At 37.6% G+C, this 27673-nt stretch overlaps 1 protein-coding gene across 6 annotated transcripts in view; it reads right to left on the minus strand.

Moving 5' to 3' along the window:
- Nbea (neurobeachin) overlaps window positions 1-27673 on the minus strand; it is a 558359-nt gene that overhangs the window by 210079 nt on the left and 320607 nt on the right. For all 6 annotated transcript variants that reach the window (XM_052730144.1, XM_052730145.1, XM_052730143.1 and 3 more), the window contains one exon: window positions 2472-2596. In XM_052730144.1, the coding sequence (XP_052586104.1) occupies window positions 2472-2596 (125 nt within the window). The remainder of the gene's footprint in view (window positions 1-2471; window positions 2597-27673) is intronic.

A 27673-nucleotide genomic window follows, 5' to 3' on the forward strand; every position in this document is an offset into this window, starting at 1 on the left:
TTTCTATGTGACTAAAATATGAACCTCCATCACAGGGATTTTTTTTTTTTTTTTGGTTTTTCGAGACAGGGTTTCTCTGTGCAGCTTTGCGCCTTTCCTGGGACTCACTTGGTAGCCCAGGCTGTCCTCGAACTCACAGAGATCCGCCTGGCTCTGCCTCCCGAGTGCTGGGATTAAAGGCGTGTGCCACCACCGCCCGGCCACAGGGATTTTTAAGGCAAAAAAAAAATACAAATCAAACACAAAGAAACCCATTTTTAAAGCAGAAACAAAATAAGTATTTTCATAACAAAGCCCTTTTGAAGTAACCTGTAGAGTATGGACGGTAGCTTCTACAGAATTAAAGCTTTTATAACTACTACCAATGCTCCTTGGCCTAAACTCTCTTACAAATTATTTGCAGATAAGTCTACTTTCAAATGAGATAAACTCATGTTGAATTTAAATTAGTAAATAAAGCACACAGGTTTAATCCCAGCATTCCAGAGGCAAAGGCATGTGGAACTGTGAATTCCAGACCAGGGTCATCTTCATGGTGATTTCCAGGCCAGCTCCAGGTACTATTAAGTATACGCTGCCTGCATAGGCAGTATTTCTATGAATCATGAACGTAACAACTCACTTTAAGTTGGCAGCAAATCCTTAGGGTGCTAAAATCCTTAGATGGGCTTTAGAGTTGATTTGAGAATTCCTTATAGTAAGGACTCCTATGATTTATTGAAACATTTTTAATATTTACTTCCACTGTATAATTACTTTGTAATTTTTCTTAGGGTAATGGTTGCATTGAAACCCTTAGGTACAGAGTTTATTTGGTAATGATTTGTATCTTTTTACATTCACCTCATTAAGAATAAGATTTGTATGGCATGATACAAACGATACCATGATGCAAAACTATTTACCATATGTGGTAAACTTTAAAATAGACAGTTCACTTAATTACTCTCAAATAAGTGAAAATAGGTATGGCAAGTAACTCCAGAGTTAAAAAATGGACAACACAAACTACAAGGACAGGGCTCATTATTGTTACCTTTGGATAGATGGTATCAGAAATTCTGACATAGCCAATCAGCCTTAAACTCATGAGAGCATTTAAAAATGTGTAAATGGGGACAGTGAGATGGCTAAGTGAGTAAAGGTGCTTGCCATTAACTCTAATGAACCTGAATTGAATCCCCAGGACCCATATGCTGAAAGGAGAGAAATGGCTGTCTTTGACCTCCACACATGAGCTATGGCACGTAAACATATGTGCCCGTACTTGTGCATACATGAGCATGAGCACAGCATGCACACAATAAATGCAATAAATTTAAAAAGTGGGCAAACAAAAATGTAATTAAGGAAACCTATTAGACAATAATCTAAAGTAACATTTTTATTAAACTATAGTAATATTTTTACTAAACATCTTTAAAAAGAGAATTGGGGTACAGCTTTCTGGCAGTGATGGTTGATAACACTGAACGTATGACAGTTATGACAGACTTCACTGGCAATCCACTTGAAGCCTGGGAGCTGAACTGGCTGAACAGAAGAAGACTGTCTAGTTATGTGTCGTGTGTGTGGTATATGTATATGCATATGCATGTATGCACAATGCACATGGTTATGTGGACACGTGTATGTGCATGTGGATGGCACCCATGTCTTTGTTGACCATTTTCAATTGTGTGTGCATGTGTGAATGTATGCATGGACGCATGGACACTTTCCTTGATTACTTTCCACCTTGTTTTATAAAATTGGGTCTCTCTAAATCTGGAGTTTATTGAGTGCTTAGACTGGCTGGCCAGTGAGTTTCAGGGATCTGCTTGTCTCTGGCTCTGCAATGCTGGGGTCACAGATGTATGCTTCTGTGTCCTACTTTTAAGTGGAACTCATCGAGACTTTTACTGACTGATCTCCCCAGCCTGATAATTTTCTGAGCTTAAAAAAAATAGGGTGGGAATATATAGGTTACTAATATAACATTTCAGTTATATATACATATGTAAATAGAGATCACTGTATATGTCTATCTGTGTATATATGGGTACACGCACACTGATGGGCAAAACCACAGATTTTGCAGCAGGGCTCATGCAGTACCCAGGGTAGAAAAAAACACAAAATACACACCCACACCTGAGTACAGTACTGTAACATGTTTACATGGCTTGTGGTCATTAAAGTTTGAAAGACACTGAAAAATCCATTTTACTACAGTTTTAGGCTATCTGAACGGGTGTTAGGTTATGACCAGATGTGGATATTTTAATCTTTTATGGTAAGATGAAGTCTCTTAAATAAATCTAAGAAATACAGAGTTCAGTTTGATTCAGATGGCCCTAAAGGTCAAGGCAAAACATGTTATTTCTGACACTTAATGCAGTGAATATGACGTAACACTGAAAAACTAAATTCTTCCTACAGCAGAACTCTCCCCTCAGGAGAGACCCTGCTCTGGAGGCAGTGGCACTCACCGTACTCTATTGCAGATTTGAGCAGTGCTTCTGCATGCGTGGAGCCAAAGGCATTTCGAACGAATCTTCTCCTTCGACGAAGGTCATCCTCCCAGTAATCCAGACGCCAAAAATCATGCAATTGACTAGATGTGGGAAAGAAATGACATTAGTGTTATTAACAAAAAGTCAAAACTGGAAATTCATTTGTTCCCTAAAATTAAAATTTTATTTCATTGGTATCTCTGGAAAATTAAGACAGTTGTGTTTTTATGAGTATTACTATCACAATCAAACAGAAGTTATAATAGCTGTATTCTCATACTTTATTCTCTTACACTGTAAACACTTGGCCATTTTTCTTTCTTTCTTTTTTATTTTTCAGTGTTCTCGTCTCTACCAAAACATTGATCATGGGGAGTTCAGTAACAAATGCAACATCAAACTGCAAGCCTTAATGGCAGTTTTCTTTCTTTTACACTTTATAACAAGCTTGTAAATCACAGAGTAGATCTTACTACAAATAGTCTGCAATTTAATGTCTGTGGCTTAGTAGACTAAATTAAGAAGAATAAAATATTGCCCATGTGGATCTGGTGGAGAAATGATTAAAATGATGTGCTGAAATATTCATTGAATTAAATCCCTGCTGCCCACAGCAACCTGAGAAAAGTGCAATTTTATCCATTATTAATAATACCAAATTAGAGTTGCAAAAAATTTCCAGTATGTGGTAATTGTCTTGGTAAATTATTATTCTAACGCTAAGAGTCCTCAGATGATTTTACAGCTTTCAGCTAATATAAACCATTAACAACTATGGTTATCATTGGATAACATTGTCTTGTACATGCTGAACCATTATTACACCCCACAGTGCATATTAGGAACTACTTGAAACATGCATATTATATGTCCAGTGCAGTATTTTGAAATGGAACTTGGTTTTCAATTTAACTTCAACAAACATTGGTGGTAAATACCTCAGCTTAAAAAGTTAGGTTTGCTGTTTACATGATGTAGACTAACACAGTTAAAAAAGATGATATTGTCACTGTTGTAAGCAGCACTATTCATAGAAACATGCAGAAAGCTTTCATAGAGTTTATTCACTACAGGAGAATATGGCAGGGCCTGTTTTTGTTTTGCTCATTACTGAATCTCTAATACCAGGTCTGGAATAAGTATACTTTTCAACAAGGAGTCAACAGAATAATTTTTAATTTCAAAATACCTATAGCCTGGGGCTGGAGAGATGATTTAGGGGTTTAGAGCACTTGCTGTCTGTAACTACAGTTTCAGAGGGATTATCTTAGTCACTGTTCTATAGCTGTGAAGAGACACCGTGATCAAGGCAACTCTTATAAAAGAAAACATTGGAGGATTGCCTACAGTTTCAGAGGTTTAGTTTATTATCATCATGGTGAAGAGCATGGCAGCATGCAAGCAGGGCTGGAGCAGTAGCTGAGAGCTACATCATGATCCATAGGCAGAGAGAAAGACAGGGACCTTGTGCCTGGCATGGGCTTTGAAACCTCAAAACCTACCCCAGCATTTCCTCCAACAAGGCCCCATCTCCTAATCCTTTTAATCCTCCTCAAACAGTGCTACTCCCTGATGCTAAGCATTCAAATATATGAGCCTATAAGGGCCATTCTTACTCAAACTACCACATTCCACTTCCTGGACCCTGTAACAGGGCCACAGATCTTAGCAGGCCCTAAGACCTTACTTAGCACAACTGACTCCATGATGGAAGTGCCATTCAGACTGTAAAACTCAGCACATAGACAGCACCACCTGCCAAAACTAAAACAAAGGCCTTATTTATGAAAGTCTATATAGTTCTGGGCAAGTCTCAAGATGTACTAACCTTGCTTTTTAGCTTCTGTAGTTCTGCTTCTGGATAACTGTTCTTATTAACTGAAGTATGCCAACCTAGAATATGGTTTTTGTGCTTAAAAGCTCACCCTAAGAAAGGCTCAGTACTACACTGGGATCCTGAACACCAGTGTAGTAGTCACTGGCTGGCTAGTAAAGACTTTCTATTGGCTTAAACCCACGTCCGAGCAGTCTTCTTTGATGAATACCCTACAACAGCCCCCATGGGCTTATAGCCATATCATAAAGCAAAAATGCATTCAGTCCAACTTCAAAAGTCCCTATAGTATATAACAGTCTCAAATTTGTTTCAAAGTCCAAAGTTTCTTCTGAGATTCATGCAATCTCTCTACTGTAATACCCCTATAAATATCAAAATAAAAAGATCACATACTTCCAACATATAATGACATAGGATATACATTATCATTCAAAAAAACAGGGAAGGGAGCATAGTGAGGAAATAATGGATCAAAGCAAGACAGAAAACCAGCTGGACAAACTCCAAACTCTGCAGCTCCATGTCTGATGTCGAAATGCCCTTCAGCTCTCCAACTCTTGTTCAGCTTTGTTGACTGCAACACACTTCTTTCTCTTGGGCTTGTTCTACTCCCTGTTAGCAACTATCCTCAGCAGGTATCCCACAACTCTGGCATTTCCAACATCTTGGGGTCTCAAAGGAAGTTCAGGCTTCAACTTCATAGCTTCATGCAATGTCCTCTCTGGAGCTCCATGCAGGGACACCCTTGACACATGCCTGGCCTTGGCAGCTTTCCTTAGTCTTGGAGGGAGATTCCATAATCCCTTCCTTGTATCCTTGACTCTAAAGCTAGAACCATGTGGCTAGAGTTGCCAAGTTCTGCTGCTTGATGGGGCTGGAACTTGTTCCTTGTTCAACTGCATTTGAATCAGCTTTTTGCTGTTGGTAGTTTTCTTCACTGCTTAAAGTTTCCTTTAACTCTTTTTCACAAGTTAGAAGCTTAGCTGGATGGGGTCTTGACCTGAGGTCACCACTCCCTTTATTCCATTTAACACCAGGCTTTTCTTTAACTATTTATTTCCTTGAGCACTGGACTTAGTTCTATTACATTTCCTGATGCTCCACTCCAATCCCGAAAAGTATACATTTTATATTTTTCCTTCCTCAGCTTGCTTCTTTTCATTATAGATCTGTACAAGAGTGGTCACTAATAATCATACAACATAGGCTAGCTTGAAACCTCCTCTGCCAATGCCATTAATCTAAAACTCTTCAATTTAACCTCAGGAAGATTTTAGGACAAGGACAAAAAGCAGCCACCTTCTTTGTCAAAGTATCACAAGAACCAACCCTAGACCACTTACTAACATTCTTCCCCTCTGGACCTCCTTGAGCTGGGCCCCCAAAATTCAAACAGTCCTCAGCCCTGTCTTCTATGCTCCTACTCGGATGGCCCATTAAACCCTGACAACGGCTTTTCCAGTCCAAAGTCCCAAAGTCTTCCATATTCCTCTAACAAACAGCATGCTCAGGTTGTCACAGAAATATCCCACTCATGATACCAACTTCTGTCTTAGTCATGTTTTTATTGCTGTGAAGAGATACCACGATCAAGGCAACTCTTAAAAAAGAAAACATTAACTTGGGGGCTTGCTTACAGTTTTGATTTTCTTGTTTAGTTTTTGTTTTTATGGTGCTTGAGTTTTTTTTTTTAAAGGGATGGATTATTCTCATAAAGTAGACAGAAGATTGAACTTACATTATAAAACAAAACCAGATGGTAACCGGCTGCTGGACATTTAGCAATAAAAATTATTCCAGAGATCAGATAAAAGGTTAGAGTCAGAAAAAACAGATACTTTACTAAAAACACACATGAGACACATGAACAGGCATTAACCCTAGTAATCAATGATATCAAGAATTCTGTGTATGACTCAGAAGGCAGAGGCAGGCAGATCTCTGTGAGTTTTAGGCCAGTCTGGTCTACAGAGTGAGTTCCAGGCTAGTCAGGGCTACATAGTGAAAGTCTGTCTAGACCCTGCCTCCCTCCTCCCCCAAAAAATCCATGTATAAAATCTAATCTTGCCCAGATCAAACAAAAACATGTATCTAAAAGATTGGTAATTAAAAATTATCTTCACATAAATAGGCACAAAGTATATAATGTACTTTGACTTCATACAGTGAATATATGCCAATAAAAGATTGCATATTAAAGACTGGAGTTTGTGTCTGTCTGTTGGTCTTTCTTTGCTTGTCTGGGGCAGTACTAAGGTTTAAAAGCCAGGGCTTTGCATATGCTAGGCAAGTGCTCCACCACTGAGTTACATACCAAGCCTGAACTATGCACTTCAGTATGGTGCAATCCTAATTTGAGTACCTGAACTATATAATTTAAATGGGTAGATAGTATAGTCTATAAATTATAATAAAGTTATTACTAAGATAAAGGTGTTATTGTCTCCTTTTGGACACACTATGGATTGTACTTTTCGCATTTACTTTTTTTTTCCTTTTATTAAAAAAATGAGACATGATCTTGTTATGTAGCTCAAGCTTGCCTTGACCTTGTAGGAAGGTCAATCCCCCTGCATCAGTATGCCAAATGCTGGGAGACAAGAGTTGGCCACCATGCCTAACTCTATATGCATGTTGAAGAAAAGCATGCTGATGTGACTTTTTGGCCAGTTACTTGTGAGCAGCAGCCAGTCACTTTCAGACAAGACTCCCAGAGACAGTGGATAGGCCATAGGCACCATGTCCCTTCCCTCCCCACACCATCCAGTATTTAAGACGCTTAAGTGACTTCTGGGAGCATTGCTATTCTGAGGGCCTGTGCTGGATGTGGATGTGAGTGAGAAATAGGATTTTCTTGAGTTGAATCCCTGAGATGTTCAGGTTGTTTCTGACCTCAGTATAACCCAAGAGATAAGTTGGTAGGATGGCAACTATGACAGCCAATGGGCGTCATTCCACATATGCTAGCTTATTTAGTCCTCTTAAACTCCAAACGAGAAAAGCACCACTATTACACACCCTTATAAGATAAGAAAATAGAGGCCAGGAGGGGTGGTTGTTCTCAGGATCAAGCAACCAGTTACTGGCAGAGCAAGTGTGTGTTCTCTGGTACTCTGATTTCTTAGCTACACTCACTGTAAAAGCAATGGAGAAAATGAATTCTCTTGAGGATGTGACACTGAAGACAGCTATTGACTGCCTCCTTTCCAGCAGAGCTAACCTAACCTGGATGAACACTGGGAATTATGGGAGCGACACAGTGAACTTCAAAAACTCAAGTTAATGTCATCTAGTAATTTTTAGAAGGGATATAGATATTTTTCGTATTAGCATATGTTAACTGAATAAAATCATGGGTTTCATTTAGTCTCTTTCATATGTCTGCCTTATACTTTGGTCATATTCCACTATCCAGATAGATCTTATTCTACTATCAATATGAAGGGGAGGCATGACTATTTGATAAGGAGAGGGAAAACCACTTAAGGGGAAATCTTTAGTCTTCCCTTAAAATAATTAGTTCTATCAAAGGTCTCAGGGACTTACATTTGGAACTATGCAAAAGAAAGGCCTTTTGCTAGAGTCTGGGTGTTGATATGTTTGATTTTCAGTTTGCTTTTGATTTTATTGTTTTCCTCAGAGAAGGCAGATTTTTTTTTTTTGAGGAAAAACCCCATTTATCTACCTCTTTTTGTCTCGGGCATACCACCACATGCTTTAAGTCTGTTTTTCTAGTAGCATAAAGAATAAAATGATTTCATAGTCTTCAAGGGGTAATGTTTTCAATGTGAACATGCAAGATGAGAAAATCTGTCCACAAGAAACCGAGGTCAGGTTCTAGTTAGTGTTCATATAAGACAGAAGAGGTCATTTAAATGTGATGTCTAGGGAATTGAATTTCATTCTAACAAAAGAAACATTTGCTATTTAAAGATCAGAAGGCTACTGGGACAATTTTCAAAATCCTTATTTATTTTAAATAAAACATTTACATGTGTTTTAAGAGGAAGCTCCCCATACTGCTCAGGTGAACTGTCTTAAGACACCCAACAGGGATCAGGAACCTCAAATTGCTAGCCTGACTTTCTGCTACAAGGCAGCTGGACAAATCAGGCTAATTACCCACCAGCTGAAACTGGCCCATCACAGGGCCCTCTAAGGGAGGAGAACCTCAAGATGGCTAAGTCATGCAACAGGGTGGTAGTGACTTCCAATGAAATGATCCAAGATGACCTGGAAGGTCATCAGCAATTACACTGCATTCTTCTGAACGTTTCTGAATACTGCTCACTCTGCGGGGTTGTTAGCACTGTGCTTCCAAATACCTCTAGTACTACACTATCACCATTCTTAACTAGAGATTATCTAGGGAACAGAAAGTTCCATTTACCCACATGACACTTTCAGATTTCCTTACGGACCTCTCCGTTTTCCATGGCAACTCTGGCCCGCTATTTGTCCTGTTGAGTTTGTATTTGAGACCCTTAGGATTCATGATTGGCAAACTATATTACTTTAAGTGTTAGCTGTTGGCAATCTGGTATGGTGAAGCTGCTTTAAACTATCTCTTTCAGGACCATTTGGGTTAGCGCTCAATAATTACACAACTGGCATTTCTACAAAGCAATGTACAAATGAAGATGGCATGCATCACTAGGCAACAAATAAGCATAAGACACTTGCCTAATTCTAAATTTGTTTACAAGATATACACTTTCCCTGTAAGAACAAAATATTGTTTTTAGAAAATAGAAAAGGATTGAACACCTAAGGAAATTCCTAGAGGTGAACTCATTTTTTGGGGGGGGAGGGGAAGGGTGTCCAGTTGCTTATTTTCCAGTGATTTTAGTGCATTGGTACAGGCCTATCAAGGAAACATAAGCCTTGCCTGTGCCCTCAAATCCCTAAGTGAAATCAAAATCTATGAGCCGCTTTGCATTACTAAAGGGAGTCAGTGATATTTCAGACAGAATATGAGTAATAGTAATTTTAGAAAAGTTTATAACTGATTTGCGAACAGAACACTAAAGCAAAAGGTTGATGGTGATTGTTCCTACCAAACCACTACTACTGTCTTCATGTTCTTCTTGCACATAGGCTGTGCCACTCTCTCTCAACTGCCATTAACAAAAGCACTATTGCATACAACTATATGCAAGAAGGAAATGAAGTCATATGGACAAGCAGTTTGACAAATTGACATATATAATTCTATCTAAGGGGAGGTCTAGTAAGAAAGAAACAGACTCCTAATGACCTAGTTTGGCAGTCAGTGACACAGATGAAATCTTTAACAAATATACACATACTAATTTCACTTGTCTATGTTTTTTGAGTAGTAGTCTAATCATGAGGAAGGTAGAAATTACTCTTTTAAAATATTTCAGTATTCCATGTCTCCACCTCATCTGAGACAGGGTTCACTCTGTAGTGCAGGATAGCCTACAATTCCCCTGGTGATCTTCCTATCTTAGCTTCTCAAGTGTTGGGATTACAGCTGTAAACCACCCTGTTGGGACTGAGATGTTTTGTAATTTTTCATTTATCTATATACATACATTTTATACAATGTCTATACTAGATACACCCTCTATATTATATAGTAAAATAGTATATAAATACACATTACATAGTACATACACATTATGCAATACAGTATACAAACCACACACACTATTTCAAAGACAATGCTTAGTGCTGTGTCAGAAGCAGCTGACTTAACACAACAGAGCTGGCTTATGGATCCTTCTCTCCATCTCTGTGAGTCACTAGCATTCTGAATTGTTCTTTCCCTGCTTTGTGTGCCAGTGCACCTAGGCTTGTGACTACATCTCCAGTTCTCAGTATACAAAAAGAAAGTGAGCAATGAAGGCAAGAAGCCTCGGGCAAAACTCCAGAAACTTAGAACAGCAGCTAAAGCCTCTGGTACATACTGAGCGGTTTAAGAATTTTCAGCTAAGTTTAAGGGATGGAACCATGACTCCTAACTTTACTCTCTTGATTGGCAACAACAGTCACAAAATAATACTACATACGTTGATAATATGAAACAGCTAAAGTAAGGAAATACAAATTTGAAATGCTCCAAAGAAATACTATTTAGGGTAGAACAAAATAGTAGGGCAGGTCTGTGATCCTAGCTATTTGGGAGGTTAAGGCAGGAAGATTTCCAGCTCAAAGCCTTGCCTGCACTACAGAGTAAGATATTGTAAAAAAGAAAAAGAAAAAATAAGAAAGAGACACACACACAAAAGAAAGAAGGCCTTCCCTAAAAATATCCAACAGAAAATATAAACATTGAAATAAAAATATTTCCTTTACCACTTTGATAAAAACAAAGTAATTAAGAAAAAATACTTCTGAAGGCTTACTATGCACAGGATGCTATTTGGCAAGGAAGCTGGCTAGCGGTCTTTTATTTTCAGGACTGTCCAGAATCATAGCACAGCCTTCCCAGTGTCTCACAGCACAAGAAAGGGTTTTGCTGAACTTGAGCCTCTTCTGAGGACAAGCACTTCTGACAGACAGCATCAGCACCTTGGTCCCTTCTCTGCACAGACATCAATTCTCTAATTGTTCTCCTGTATTTCTGCACACACTGCAGTTCTGCTAGTTACAAGTTCAGGGAATTCTACTCCACTGAACTTTGTTTCTTTTTTTCTCCTCCACCCAAAGACAAACCTTGTATTCTCTCTCTCTCTCTCTCTTCTCTCCTCTCTCTCTCTCTCTCTCTCTCTCTCTCTCTCTCTCTCTCTCTCTCTCTCTCTCTCTCTCTCTGTATCCAAATAAATTAAAATAGTCTAATGAAAACTGTTAGGTCCACAGTTTTCATTTATGAGGAATTAACTGGATATCAACTGCACTGATTTTTATAGCAAAGATAGTCACACTGAAAAGTCAGCATACACATATGTGTGTGTGCCTTACAAAAGATGGAAAGCATAGAAAGGCCAAAGGTCAGGTCACATATTAGAGAACATTAAATCCTTAGCCACCCAAAACTACCACAGTGAATGAACAGAGATAGAATAATAAAATGAGCATCCTCAGCCAAGAGTGGAGCCCTATACAAAACAGACCACTCTAGCTGTGTTCTTTCCTTTTGCAGAATCCAATAAACTGCCATTATATTCCTTTTAAATGGTTCCATTACTAGGATTCTATAAGAGCCTAATCTCTTGATAATTATAATAAATGCTTATAATCAAAGTAGGAACCATTTAGAATAGGAAGGAGAAAAGCTGTTTTCCATCAAATTCACTCTAGTTCTATGACTTCTGAAGCATTCAGATACAATTCAGCTTTCCATCTAATTTGCTAAAATAAATATTTAAGAAAATACCAGATCAATGAGACTTTGACCTGAGGCATTGTAGCACAATTTTTTTTTTTTTTTTTTTTTTTTTTTGGTTTTTCGAGACAGGGTTTCTCTGTGTAGCTTTGCGCCTTTCCTGGAAGCACAATTTTTTTTTTTTTGTTTCAGATTTTTAAAATGTGTTAATGATTAAAATAAAGGGACATCTTTGCTTTCGCATATAGATTTCTAGAATTTAAGTGATAAATGACTTGAGTAGAGACAGTATTTCCTCGGGGAGCAAACACAATAGTTACTTTAGAAAATGACACTGTGGTGATGAGCTACCCACAGTGTGGTGGCTTTAAGGAAGTATCATTTTCCTGGAGCACAGCACATCTCAATGCAGAAGTTGGGTCTGGGCTTTCTTGATAAGCAGTGCTAGGTCATGGAAGTAATTTAAGGCTGGTAAAGTGATGGGAAATGACTACATAGGATCAGGATGGCTTTCATCTGCATAGATTTTACTTGCTAGCTGTGAACAGAAAGAAGCCAGCTGTGGCCAGGGTAGGAAGAAACTGTCAACCTGCGCTACATTCAAGGGAGAACCGTCTCATTTTTTTTAAAAAAGTAGTGATTTTTAATAAGTCTTAGAAAAGAATAATCCTTTCTAAACATTCATTTATATCTATATATAAGGTTTCCACCAACTGTCAAAAGTGATGGATCTAATTTACAACCAAATAACACTTTTGTATTCAGTTGTGGGAATAAACAGAATTATGAGGAGAAAAATTAACAAAGAGAAGGAAAATATAAAATACAATGTCTTAAAGGCAGAAACAACTACATTTTACTTGGTATTCCCAGAGGCACTAAGAGGGAGTTTGTGACTGAAAAGCAAGACTCCTTTTGAAACTTGTACATTTATTTAACTAAGCACAATCATTGAAAATGACCTTTATGCAACCCTTCACCACGGTCTTACAATGATCTAAAATGACTGCCAGACACTCTTTAAATAACATTACTTAAAGAAAAGTCATTACGCAGGAGGAAGTATTAAAGCAGGGGCACGAAAGACAGGTCTTTGCTCATCAAAACGTAGCACAGGCTTAAGGAGAGTTGGGAACACACTGAGAATCTTTGTTAAAAGGCTGACAAGCAACCCAAATCATCTTAGTCTTTTAGAATGGCTGGGGAGAGTGTGATTGTCACACTCAAGGGGGCTTATTTGCTGCTTGAGGGAAAGAATGGTCAAAGAAAAAGAATTTACAAAATAGAAATGCTGCTTAAGACTTAAAATCAAATATGGAAGTGTTATAAGTAGGGGTTTTCTCAAAACAAGTGTTACCTAAATAAATTGTTTTGTATTTACAAAATGTAGTCAGTTCCATAAACTTAATAAGTTAATTTATATAAATCATTCCTGCATTGCAAACCAAGCATTTGACTATCTCTAGTCAACTTTCCTCTGTTAATTTATATCCAATATAAAATTGAAGGTTGAATATAGATCAAAGGTGAATAGACAGCTGAAAGCATGGATAAGAACAATTGAGAATTGGTAAAAATGGTACATACTGTGGAGTACCTTTTTCTCCATCATTTTAAAAGGTGTTTCTGTTTCAGTTAGCCAACACAGGCCATACTCTAGGGGACGGGGATTTTCCCCCATTAAGAGGATGATTAGTCCAGTAAATTACAGCTTTCAGATGAAGACGATTGTTATATCTCTGCACAGGGAAGGGAAAAGGGGATAGGAGGTTCATTTCACCACAAAGTAATTATGTGGGGCCAGTGCGTTACCATTTATCATGGCAGAAAGATGACACTCACTGCTAGCCAAGGGAAGCTGCCACGCAGAGGCTCCCATCTAGATCAATACACCATGAATTTTTTTTTCTTGGCAAAAAAAGTAATTATACAACAGAAACTTCACAATCAATACCTTCCCAGGCTAACAGAGTCCACTACAGAGGCATGAGGGTATGGTCTTGTCAGCCATCACCTAAGGCTAACCCGTTAAATCCAAAGGAAGCTTGTTTTTCTGTGATGTTAATTGTATCTTTCTGGTGCTATTCTAAATTCCCACTGCTGCTTCCTGGGAAGTAAGGGAGTGCCACTGGTCTCTGTTTCTTGTTTTTATGGTAACAAAGCGTGCCAGGTTTCCCTTGACCGTATATAAGGTATGAGAGTGCCACTGATGAATCAATTTCCGTGAAAAACTGTTCACACTGAACAGAACTGAGAGCACTGCTGCAGGAGAAGGTGGCAACTGCCCAGTCAGGACTCGGACCTTCTCTAACTTCTAAGATCCGCAAACAGCACGCTGAATGTTTTGAAATGTACTTTTCAATTTTTCAATATAAAAAACTATCCCCAGACAGGGCATTAAAATATGTTTAATCATACACAGAAATAACATATAATATATATATTCATATAATAGATGAAAACATGTTAAAATCATCTAAAAATCCATCGAACTGTCAATTTGACAACTGCTTTCTCTGAGATAGAGTTTAGTCTTATAAACCAATCTAATATATCAGAAAAGGTTAAAGGGCAAGAAAAAAATCACTACTTCAGTGAAAAAAATTTTGACATCCAATTTTCAAGCTGATTTATCAGTAGAAAGCTAAAATGGATAGGTTGCCATTACTGAGGAGCAGCCTGTCTAAAAAAGCTGTTACAAAGCCTCCCATTTTGATTTAGCCACATTAATCAATACAAACCTATACTGTTTCAATTTTTAAAACATTGATCTTCTGCTGTAAGCTTATTTTGGCCACATTTATCAACAATCACAAAATACTCAATATTATTTTTAAACACTGGCAACAAAAGTAAAGTGATGAAATAAAATTTAGGTTTATTTGCCTTGATGATTAATCATTGCTACAAAATAATAGTTTAATCTAGTTAACTAAGAAACTGAGGTAATATTTTCATATGTTGGGAAATAATGCATGTTTTCATTCTGTCTGCTCCTTCTTATAACTAGACCAGCATTGACTTAAAGCCTCACAGGTACTTGGAGGCAGTCACAGGTTAGTTTAAGTTTTAATGCTATAGTAAGTTATTCTAGATAAATAACATAATATTTTTACAGTTTTTAATTTAATATTGAAAACACTTCCACTTGTGAAAAGCAAAAGTAAATTATTTTGAAAGAATTTCAGATGGTGTAGTAAAGATACTTGAGAATCAAGAAAGAATTTTTTTGTTGTTGTTGCTTTGTTTTTTGAGACAGGGTTTCTTTGTGTAGCCCTAGCTGTCCCGGAACTGGATCTGTAGACCAGGCTGTCCTGGAACTCACAGAGGTCCTCCTGCCTCTGCCTCCAAGCGGCTTGCAGCACCATTGTCTGGCTTGTTTGTTTTTTTTAGAAGGAAGATTTTTTTTAAATGTACATATTAAATTCACAATATATGGATTAAATGGCTATTACAGTAAGAGTTTGGCTCAAGTCATCCATAACATTCTGGAAGACAAAGGCAGAAAAAGTGAAAGTCTCCCTTGCCACATGAACATGGCACTAGGGAGCCTTATGTGAGGCTAGCACAATGGACACAGTCAACATCCAATGAGTTTTTAGGGTACCAGGCTGTTGTGGAATAATATTTTTGTACACTGTGAAGACCTGTCACTCTGATCCATTTAATAAAAAGCTGTATGGCCAATACCTAGACAGGATTTCCAGGCACAGAGGACACTGGGAAGAAGAAAGCAGAGATGCCAGGAGACACAGAGCGAACCAAATGGGCAGTATGGTCGGGGATGAGGTAATAAAGCTATGAGGCAGGAATTAAATTAATATAAATGGGTTAATTTAAGTTATAAGAGCTAGTTAGAAACAAGCCTAAGCTAAGGCTGAGCTTTCATAATTAATAGAAGTCTCCATGTCATTTTTGAGAGTTGGCAGACCAAAGAAAAGTCCAGGCATACCAGGCACACATCAAAGACAAAACACTTTCTCTGTATGTTAGATAAAGAAAATACAACTTTCCTTTGACTCTTTTGATGGGTAGGTGATACTTGTTCCTATCTTAGGGCAGATAATGTGCAATGATCAATCATAATGAGCACTGCCCTCTCCTATGGCAATTTTATTTCTTTATGTGGACAAGCTCCTGGGACTTTATAAAGTATATGACAAACTCTAAACTATGTCATCTCCCTATTCTGTGTAGCACTGGAACTTACTCCTTGTACCTAAACTTAGTTAAAAACATGAATTTTTAATTAATTGAGAAATATATATTTATAATTTTTGTCCAGATAGAAGTTAAATGCTTACACAAAAGAAACACAAAATTAAAAACTAATTATAAATTTACAATAAAAATTTAATGTCTATCTTTCAGGATAATGAAGAGAAGTCCTTTAAGACAGCAGAATACATGAACTCAAAGTGACTCTAATTTCCAAAGTCTAAATTTATAAGCCTGAATGACTGACTGTAAAATTTACTAAAGGTCTTACTTCAGAAAAGACACAAAAGAGGTCTACCTAGTCAAAGAACAAAAGTAACATCACTAGGGGGAGAAAGCAACACAGTTCAGGGTGTCAGACAAGGACAGATGCCAACATTGTCATGACACAATTATGAGAAACAGGTATAAACCCTGTTGAAGTGGTTTTAGACAAACTATGGAATGTGAAGTATCCCAGCCAACTAACTATGTCTCAAGCACCCCTGAGCTGTGTTGCTCTTACACACTGCCTTGGAAATATTGTGTTGCTTACTGCAACATCACAGAGTGTTCAATAGGCAGGTACTAATGTGTGTTAGCATTTTACAATACTGTTTAGTCTTTTTCCTAAATTCTGACTTTTCCTTTAATTTCTTTTTTTTTTTTTTTTTGGTTTTTCGAGACAGGGTTTCTCTGTGTAGCTTTGCGCCTTTCCTGGATCTCGCTCTGTAGACCAGGCTGGCCTCGAACTCACAGAGATCCGCCTAGCCTCTGCCTCCCCAGTGCTGGGATTAAAGGCGTGCGCCACCACCGCCCGGCCTTCCTTTAATTTCTTAGCCAGTGGATTCTGAAAGAGGGTAAAATGGACCTGCTTTCCATTTTTGTGTGTGTGTGTGTGTGTGTGTGTGTGTGTGTGTGTGTGTGTGTGTGTGTGTGTGTGTTGAGACAGGGAGAAAGGGTTTTTCTGTGTAACAGCTCTGGCTGTCCTGGAACTCACTTTGTAGACCAGGCTGGCCTCGAACTCAAAGAGATTTGATTGCCTCTTCCTCCCAAGTGCTGGAACTGAAGGAGTATACCACTACTGCCCTGCTTTCCAATTTGAATACTCTTTCCAGCATACCTTGGCTAGTTCTAGACCTCAACTGCGACTTCTCACTAGATTTATCTTCCATACTGGATTCTCATGACCAGCCAACATGCAGCAACACCTGTCTGCCTGGCTTTTTCATTACCCTTCCAATGAGCATAAATGGTACATGAACTTCAAATATTTAAGAATATGTTAAAACATGTAAACAAACAAAACTTTGACTGCAAGTTGTTTACTCCATCTGCCTTAAAATATGTACACATTTCAGCATTAGTTTTGGCATTCAAACAATTTTTTATGAATAACTTTAGTCATTTTCATTTGTCAAGTCTTACATATTTATTTTATCCTTCAATGCCATAGATTTAGAAACTATAACCATTTGCTGACCCTTGACACTGAGTACAGCCCCTCCCTTCACAAAGGAGGGCTTCATTGTAAATGTTTTTGGAGGAAATCTTTGGGAGCATGCCATGACAGTGAGCACTTGAGCACATGGAACCCCACTTCTCCCCACTAAACCCAACTACTTGATAAGGACACTAAAGAACAATGGCTAGTCCATCACCTCCTTCTACTCAATGCTATGTTCAATTCATATACTGACCAGAATAACTTGTTCTTGGGTGAAATTATTTCATTTTTGGATCTGAGAGACCATACTTTCTTCAATTCCCAACTCTGTTCTGAAACATCTGTCAGGCCATGTAATGCCTCACGTTAAGTCCACCTAATTAACTGATTCAGGGACTCTTTCTAGTTTGGCGATTTTGATTAATTCTTTACAAAAGCCATGTCTGAGTTTCTCTTCTATGAATTTTCTTTTAATTCTAATTTCTCCAAATGATTAAGGCACCAGTATTCATATCAGTACATACTTTGACATATTCTGTCAATATTAATCAATTTAATGGGTAAGCAGGAAGCACTGCAGGATGGATCGGTATCCCTGGGCAAGGTAATGAAAAGCCATGATATGAGGGAGTTCTACGCTGTGAGTGTTGTTAACAGCAGAATAAGTGTGCATTTTTGCTGGCACAAATTTGAAAGTATTGCTTACAAAAGGAACTAAACTTCCTTTGTTACTAAAATTAACCATTTTCATTTTTAGTGCAATGTAGAGGCTTATGAATTTTTAGTGTTACAAAGACATTATTATTAAAGCAGATAACAAATAATTAAATACTAAAATTAACTTATTATAATCCATCTCTTAAAAATCAGTGAATCAGAAAGGATTCTGATTCTTCATAATCTTCCAGGTCTTTGTAGAAATGACAAGAAAAATAAATTTCAGTTAATTTATTCATTTCACAACCATATATTCACAATTGTTATATGTATTTAATGCTATCTGCAAGACATCATATTTCTACCCCAAAGGTATGCTTCTAGGAATAAGAATAATTAGTCTTTTATTTACTTAGCATGTGTTCATCCTTTTGGCCTCCTTGTACTTCTAAATATAAAGAACCACTCCATGTGCTTAAATACAGGAAAGAAAACTGGGCATCAGACAGGCACCTGGAGTACAGCACTCATGAGTCTGAGGCAGAAGGGTGGAGAGTTTAAGGCTTGTCTGAGTTATGCCCTGAGAACTTGTCCCCCAATACATATACATACATTTCATATAAAAATGCGTTCTGAATATTAAGGTTATGAGTACAACACAGATATAAGGAAAAGACAAAGATATTCATCATTCCAAATGTAGCATGCAACTTTTAGCCTTTAGCTTAAGAAAGCACAGAGTAAGTAAGAAATCATGAGGAAAGGCGTCCACTAGATACAGGCAATGTGTCATCAGGATTTCAAAACTAATATAAGTACTGGCTAGAACCCCAAATAAGACATGCCCTCTCACATTAATCACCCAGAGATACTATATGGATTGTTTCTCTTTCTCTAGCACCCATGACCTTGCTTGAACATCCAGTATCATAAGAGATGAATACCTATTACCTCTGTCACCACTGCAGAATAATTGTTCTGTTTGGGCCTCCATCAATTTAATTTTACAACTGAAGAATGTAGTAAGACAAAGAAGAACATAATTTCAAAAATTATTTTACAAATATAAGGTAAAAAAACTAGTCAGTAGACTAGTAGTCTATTTTATAAAGGACTAGTGTGATTAAATTCTTTTTATTATGAATTTGCAGTTCTGATTTGGTAGTACCAGAGGCAGGTCATGACCTCTCAAGATGCTTTTTCTTATCTGTAAAATTGAGTTGCTACAGAACCAGGCCTAGTCTTTGGCTGGGCAATCAAGATCCTCCTTGATTGAATTTGAACTCTACTTTGACTCTTATCTTTAATTATGACTATTCTCATACTTTATTCTGGTTAATTTAACCTATCTCAAATATCCCTGCTGTTCTAATCCTATGCCATCCCTTGGAACTGGAAATCTGAACTCTTTCTTTACTAACCTGCAGGCTAGTTAATATTTCACTCCAACAGGAAGTACTGCTTTATAGTAATGTTACTGTTCCGAAGGCTAGCATGCTCTCATAGATCAGACAACAGAGAGCTCCCTTGGGCTAGGAGTTACCTTGCATAGAACAGCAGCCTGTGAACAGTAATATGTTAACTAAACTACAGCTAGCTAATAGCAACCACAGATAGAGGGTCAGCAAGCAAATCTCTGAGAAAAGTGTACAGGCTGAAAAGCCAGTCTACCTCAACCATCACTGTTTGAGAAGTTAATATTATAACTCCTCTCCAATTACTGCATCAGCAGAAAAAGGGTAAAGAAAAACCATGTGCTGATTTTAATAAGACATGACAAAATTCTACATCTACTCATAAAAACATTCTACAAACTACATAGACCAAAGCACAAAGCAGGAATCGTCTTTAGTTTGATAAAGAAAATATATTAAAAACCAAAATGTAACAAAAAACCTTATAAAACTATTTAAATTACTGTAAAATACTAAAACGTCCTTGCCATGAGGACAAAGAAAGAACCTCACTGTTAGATCCCATGAAACAACACACTGCGTGAGATCTTCGCATAGTGGAGTACAAAAGCAAAGTGAATGCAAACTGGAAAAGGAGCAGTGCTGCCAGTATTTCAGTTGATACTGTACTCACCAGAACAGCTAAGAAAATGGATAGTACTATTACCAATGAGTGTTTAGAAGGATTACTGGATAAAGATCTATATATGAAACGACTGTATTCTGTCATCAGTCCCAAGCTCACTCCTAAATTAAAAAACATACAATTACTACAGCTTCAAAATACATCAATCCCTAAAAATAATCTTATGAAAACATGTACGGTATCTTCACTCTGAAAACTACCTACCATCCCCAAGACAAACGGGAGACGACTTGCATAAGCAAAGGCTCATCGCACAAGTACATCTGCATACCATTTTATGAAGCTGCTAATGTTCGATAGAGTCAATGAACTTTCAGTAAAAATTTCAACACTTTTCCCCAGAAGTGCAAAGGTCAAGAACAGCCAAGGGAGCATATGAGAACCATGGACCTGAAAATAAGCCACGTATCAGGCTTATTTATAAAGTTACAGCGATCAAGACAGTTGGGTTCAAAAATAGAAACTGGGGCTGGAAAGATGGCTCAGCAGTGAGAGTATTCGAGAACTTGCTGAATGGAGTATGGTTCTTTGCACCCATATAGGGTGGTTCAAAACAACCCATAACTTTGGCTACAGGGCATCTCATGCCCTCTTCTGGCCTCTGTGGGCACCCACAAACATACACATGATTTAAAATAAAACAGACAACTGGCCCAGAGTGCTGAAAAGTAAGTCCAGGGAGTCTGAAAACTGATCCAGACACAGACTATTAGTACAGTATGAACACAGATGGGTGGCCTTTTCAATATATACTGCTGGATCTATTGGATATCTGACAAAAAAAATACCAATACTGACTTCTGCCTCCTGCACAAGGTCCATATAAGTCCCAAGCACAAAGTCAAAGTCAAAGCACTAAGCTTTGGGAACACTAGGAGAACATCTTCACAGTGTTAAAACAAAAAAGAGACATTTCCAGAAGCAAAATCGCTACCATAGAAGAAAAGGTGATCTGGACTAGAAATCCTGCTTGTAACAGAAGTGAAAGTGAGTAGTGGGGAGGAGACATATGAATGCTCAACTCCATTGAAGATCAGATCCAGAACACATAATGAATTGCTACAAATGAGTCAAGAGTAACGACAGCTCAACAGAAGATTCAATAAGGGGCTGGAGAGACAGCTCAGTGGTTAGGAAGGAACGAATATTGCTTGCAGAAGACACAAGCTCCCAGAACCCACACCAGGTGGCTCACAATCACCTTTAACTTCTGGTCCTGGGGTATCCAGTTCTTCTAGTCCCCACATGGACACTTACACTCGTATGCACATACAGCACCATAGCCATACATATAATTAAAAAATAACAAAAACCTTTTTACAAAGGTTGAGCAAAAGATTTAAACAGATATGAGACAAATGGCACTGGTCATAAGAGGTACTTGAGATTTTAAGAAATCAGAAAATTGCAAATGATATTATAATGCAATGTATTATACTGACACCCAAATAGTAATGTGGAAAAAGACAGAAGGTAGGGATACAGAAAAAGAGAACAGCTTGGAAACTTAAGTAAAAGAGCTACACGTGTTTACACCATGGCTCAATAACTCTGATCCTAGCTGTTCTTCAAACAGAAATGTGCGTGTGCGTGTGCGTGTCCGTGTGTGTGTGTCTGTGTCCGTGTGTGTGTGTGTGTGTGTGTGTGTGTGTGTGTGTGTGTGTTTATCTACACACAGATATACTTTTTTGGAAAATATAACAATAAGAAACATGTACAGGAATCATCAGAGCAACTTTACTCCTAATAGTAAAAATCTGTGTAACAGATAAATTCAGATACACTCACGTAATGTATTTCTACATATAGGTGAATATTAAACCATCTAAAAAGCTTATGCCATATGGGCTAATATCACAAATATTGGACAAACAAAACCAGAGAAACAAGCTCATGTTCTACGAGTCTATGCATGAATACAAAACTAGATGACAAGTATGTACTCTTTGAAGGAAAATGGTTTCAAGGCCTAGGTCCCCCCAAGTACAAACCAATGCTTTTATCTGGCTACTTTTGACGGGACAGGAGAATTGGTGGCACTGTCTCTTCACCTAGGTGATCACACAGGGAGTGTCCATTTTGTAACTCACTGAGGTGCTCTTTTTATAATGTGTATTTTTCTGCTTTGTGCCACATTTCCACATATAGGGGGAAGTCCATGCAATGCCTTCTCCTTTCATTCTGTGGTAATCTGTAGTCCATTTCACTCCATATTTTAAATTTAAACCCACCCATTTTCTATGTTAAAATGTACTCAAGGCCACCAGAATTCCACTCATGCTCTCTGTGTGCACATGTGTCTAAGTGTATGTGCTTGTATGTACATATGTGTGTAGATGTTGCATTCCTTGGTGCAAGGAGTGTGGAGGCCAGAGACAGACATCAGGATGTCTTCCTCAATTGTTTCTCCACTTGATTTTAGGGAAAGGGTTTCTCATTGAACCTGGCATTCCTCATACTGGCTACACTAGCTGGCCAGAAGGACCCCAGGATCTGTCTCTCTCTACTTACTAGTGCTGGGGTTACAGGAACTTGACAGCACATCTGACATTTTACATTGGTGCTGGGGATCTGAATTCAGGTCTTGAGAAGGCACTTTACTCAGGGAGTCATATCGCCAGCCCTCTTGACTGTATTCTTTATCATACATGAACTTAAAAAATGTTTAAAACCGAGGCTATAAAGTAGCAAACCAAAGTCTAGATACAGCTAATGTAAAGAAATATCTAAAATTCACTTAAAATAACACCATGTTTCCGAAAAAATTGACCACACCCATATATTTTTTGGTTGTGAGCCTAGCCTTTAATGGCTGAGCCATCTCTCCAGTCTGTCTGTCTGTCTGTCTGTCTGTCTGTCTCTCTCCCCCCAGCTCTCTCTCTCACTTTCTGTGTGTGTAGAGATCAAAGATGGGCTTAAGAAAGGTCCTAGTGAGAACCTGACTGGTGGAAAGCATTAGAATTTATGGTGAAGTTACTGTGAAGGCAGGAGTGTAAATTTATTCCAAGATAGCAGGGCATAGTAAAGCACGGTGTCAATAAATAAAGTCAGGAAAGAAGTGTAAAATTACCCTGACAAAACTGGAGGACTGAATAGCTAGAATGGACAGGCCTGGACCACTAGGATCTGAGCTAAGGTATATTAGAGTCTAAGGACATAGACATGATGCTTTACTACTTTCTGGTAACTCAGGTATAAAGGATTGAAGAGTTTGAGATGTTTTAGATGTAAAAGTTATAAACTGTAATATATACAAGTTAGTTAGCAAAAACAAAAGTTTAGAGCTGTAGTGTCTAGAAATTATTGCTCTGTAAGAAGAGGAATTTCTGTTCGGCCCCAAATTCCAAAGGGTATATTCTTTGCACTTTCAATTGCAGCAGTTCACCTTTAGTTGACCCTGCCATCCTCCCTGCCTTCTTTTTCTTCTAGTCCTCATTCACCTGGTTGTTTCTGTTCACTAGCTCATGCTATGGATCACCAGTAACACTGCCTCAGCTGCAGCTCACTTCCAGAGTTTCTTCAATTCTCTTCAGTCAGAATGCAAAAGAAGCCACAATTAATTTGTTACTTGAGTAGAGGGTTGACATGTTCACCTCTGTGAGGAAACATGAAAACAAAGAACATCTCTTTGTCACTATAGAACTGATCCTTTCTTAAGGTCAAAAGGAGACCCACAACTGTGCCAGGAATGTTGGACTAGTTAACCTCCTGAGCTGCATGGGGACACACTTTTTGCAGCTTCCTTCTACTGGAGTATCTTCTCACAACCTCCCAGTCGCCTTTCCTACTCTTCTATATAACTCAGAATCTCTCTCTCAACCGTCTACCAATACAGAAGGGAGAAGACTTTGCTTTCTTCAGCATGAGCCTAAGCATAAGATAGCAGTCTCCTAGAGACTATGCCTCAACTCTTAAGCAATTTCAAACAACTAGGGTAATTTATATAAAGTATTAAAAGAAGAAAAATTAATTAAAACACACCCACAGCACCAAAGAATTTTGCACTTTCTTCTGCCAAATAATGTTATTTGCAAATTTGGGTTTTATGCATAATAGTTGCACTATAAATACTTTTTACTTGAAGTGTCAGAGTTCTAAATAAGCAACAATTAGGCTCACAAAAATGTTTACAGACCTTCAAATCTTAACAGTGCAGTTAAATTCCAAAAAGTTTACACTGAAAGAAGCATCCTTCTAACGAAGGCTTTCATTTGAGAAAGACTGAGAAATTCAAGGGCAGTCACACCAACTAGCAAACCCGATGATGCTTAAGGCCTCTGGACTTCACAACAGTGCCTGCAATGGAAAGCTAATGTAGCACGGAGTAAAAGGGATCTGCTCAAAACCATTAAATAATGGGAAAAAACTGAGAATTCTTCTTTCCCTATGGTGTATTTAACCAAAGGCAAAAGTAACAAAGGAATAGATAAAACTAAAAGCTGGTGATTTTAATATCCAATGAATCCAAGACAAACCAAATCCTGTTTCTTATAAATGTACCCAAGAAGAAAAAAAAAATCGAACATTTAAATTCTCAAACAACAACTCTTCTATTGAATATCTGTAAACAACAGAGAATCATATTAATTTGGGTAACTATGAATCAAAAAAAGTAAGTGAGGAAGTGAACTGGATGTGAAGATTTGCTAAATTTCCTAATTTTTCTAACAATACATTTAAGACAACTTGTTTTTAAAAATCCCAAGTTCGGTCCCTTCTTACACATTCTAAGCCTGTGAACACTGATTTCAAGTATACAGCATCTGAGCATAGACATTTGCCTGACACTTCATGCATATCTGCAGATACTGCAATGATGAAGCATGCACCTTATTGCTGTGAAAGTAGCTACACATATTTGGAGAAAGTAAGGAATAAAACATGTAAATGTATGTTTAACCATGATCAGCTAAAGTCCAGGAAGAAAAATAAGGTTTTCTTTCTTTCCTTTTAAAGACCTGTTTATTATGTATACAGGGTTCTGCCTGCATGTGTGTCTGCAAGCCAGAAGAGGGCACTAGATCTCATTATAGATAGTTGTGAGCCATCACGTGATTGCTGGGAATTGAACTCAGAACCTCTGGAAGAGCAGCTAGTGCTCTTAACCTCTGAGCCATCTCTCCAGCCTCCTTATAGATTTTCTAAGATTGGCTTTTCTGAAACAACTCCACAGAAATACAAGCTTTCAAAACTTCATCTGACAAATTTCTCAAAAACTAGCTGAGCAAGTTAACAAGATATGAATATTGTACATGTGGTGTCTAGAGTCGAGATGCCTTTAGTGGAGAAGACCTAGTGTTGAGATGTTGAGGCCTAGAATTGAGACAGCCTGGAGTTGAGATGGCTTAGAGCTAAGACACCTAGATGAGATGGAATCTGAAAGATTCTTGAATCTAATATGCTGCTGTAGGCTTTAACTCAATACTGGAGAGACTTGATCACATACTATGAATTTTAAAGCAGATATTAACTAGGCCAATTCACATGCTATTCAGTGGATGGATTCAAAAGTTTTGTACCAACTTCTTTTAAAAGACAAGAAGCTCCTCTTATGATGATTAATACTGGCAGATGAACACCGAAATACTGAAAAATGAAAAAAGCAAACTAAAAAGTCATTTTCCTTTTAACAATAGCAACAGTAATGACAACAAAACAGCTGTGAGAAACATCTGAAAAGCTGAATCTGAATTTTCTCAGTTTTGGCCCTGAAGCTGATATTGCTTTACTTGGAAAACTTTCACAAATTTAAAGAAACTCAGGAAAGTTATTACTACTAGATATTCTAGCTATATATCCACAAATACTTTTTTTTTCATTTGGCTTATTCTTTTATTTTATTAAGAAACTTTTCATTCATTTTACATACCAATCACAGATCCCCCTTTTCTTCCTTCCTCCTGCCCCCCCAAATACTTACAAAAACAAAGCAAGTCAATAGATGTAATTATTTTGATGACATAACAAGTATGTAAATCATAAAGTAAATAATTAAAACTCAGAACAGTACATATATAATTAAGCTTGTGAAAACTTTGGAGCTAGATGCAAGGTGAGGAATTTTGGAGTGTATGTGTTTTATTTGTTGTGTTGTTTTGTTTTTTAGATTGGGTCTCACTCACTGTGTAGTCCTGGCTGGCCTAGAACTTGTTTTGTAGACCAGTGTAGACTTGAACTTATAGAGATCCACCTGCCACTGCATCCAAAATGTTGGGATTAAAGGTGAGTATCACCACTCTTGTTAGGGGGGAATATTTTTCGATGACCAAATAAAATACTGTACATATTTATTTACATTAAAAGAATAAACTAGTAAAATACTGACATTATGTAAATTTCTTTTTAAATTTATCATCATTTTGTAAAGGTTATTTATTTAGTGAAGAATTGAAAAATTATAAGTTCATGGTAAACATTTTTAACTTTGCTGTAGACTAAAAGAAGCTATATAAGATACAGAATAGTGTTAAGAACTATCTTGTGAACACAAGTATCAAGAGGTGTGATGCTCCTCAAGGAAACAGTGGTGAGGTCCTGTCACTTTACTGCCCCTTCATCTGGACATATGAACAAGTATTCGCCTAACTTTGACATGGTACCACAAAATTTACTAAAAGATGAAAATTTAAAACAATGATTTATTTGTTCTATTTATGTGTGTGAGTTTTTTGCTTGCACACATGTATGTGTACCATGTGCTCCTGATACCCATGGAAGTAAAAAAAAAATGGGGTCATGTGCCCTGGAATTAAGAGTTATGGATAGTTGTGAGCTGCCATGTGGGTGCTGGAAACAGAACCCAGGTCATCTGCAAGAGCATTAAGCACTCTTAACTAATGAGCCAACATTCCAACCCTGAAGAGTGAAAATGACCCATTACTTACATATCTAATGATTGATACTAGAAAAGTAAAGATTATTTTGCTACTTCCCCACTTCCTATATGTATTTACAGCTTAAATACTTTTTAAGCATTGAAAATGCCTATGAAGTAGTTCATATTTGACATGTTTTATTGTCTAGCTCTCAGAAGCCAGATACATTTAAATTTAAAAATTTATGATAAGAGAAAAAAGACATAAAACGCTATTTCTGTAAAGCCTCACTCTAATTCTGAACAGTAATTTTGTCCACAGTGTTTGACTACAGATTGGTAACTATTCACTGAATAATGGTAATATGAGAAATAATTACTTGGAGAGAACCAGTTCCTCACATTTCTACACTGTCCCCAAGTAAATACTACAATATACAGTTTCCAGATAAATCATGGAAATTAGATTTCTAGGGCTTATATCAGCTTGAAAGCTGTTAAAAAGAGAAGATGATATTCTTGGGACACAACTGTCTAACCCTAAAGTAACAAAAGATGACTATTTACTTAGTGGTGACACATTACTAGTGCTTTCTTCATGGAGAATTTGTAATGGCCTTGATGTCAGTGATCTACACTTAGTAGAGATAACTCATTTACCAGAGTTTTCTGAAGGCTTACATAAGCAGCCTTCAGTTCTCTTAGATTTCCATTCCAACTGGGCAGTTACTAACAATGATCACAATGGTCTTTATAGTTATGTCATACATACTTCATGATGATCTTTATATAAGACAGTCTGTAGTTTTTCTCAAATGCCAACTTACATAACACA

Source organism: Peromyscus californicus, unplaced genomic scaffold (genome assembly GCF_007827085.1).
Source record: "Peromyscus californicus insignis strain IS unplaced genomic scaffold, ASM782708v3 Scaffold_9__1_contigs__length_137607984, whole genome shotgun sequence".
Taxonomy (NCBI): domain Eukaryota; kingdom Metazoa; phylum Chordata; class Mammalia; order Rodentia; family Cricetidae; genus Peromyscus; species Peromyscus californicus.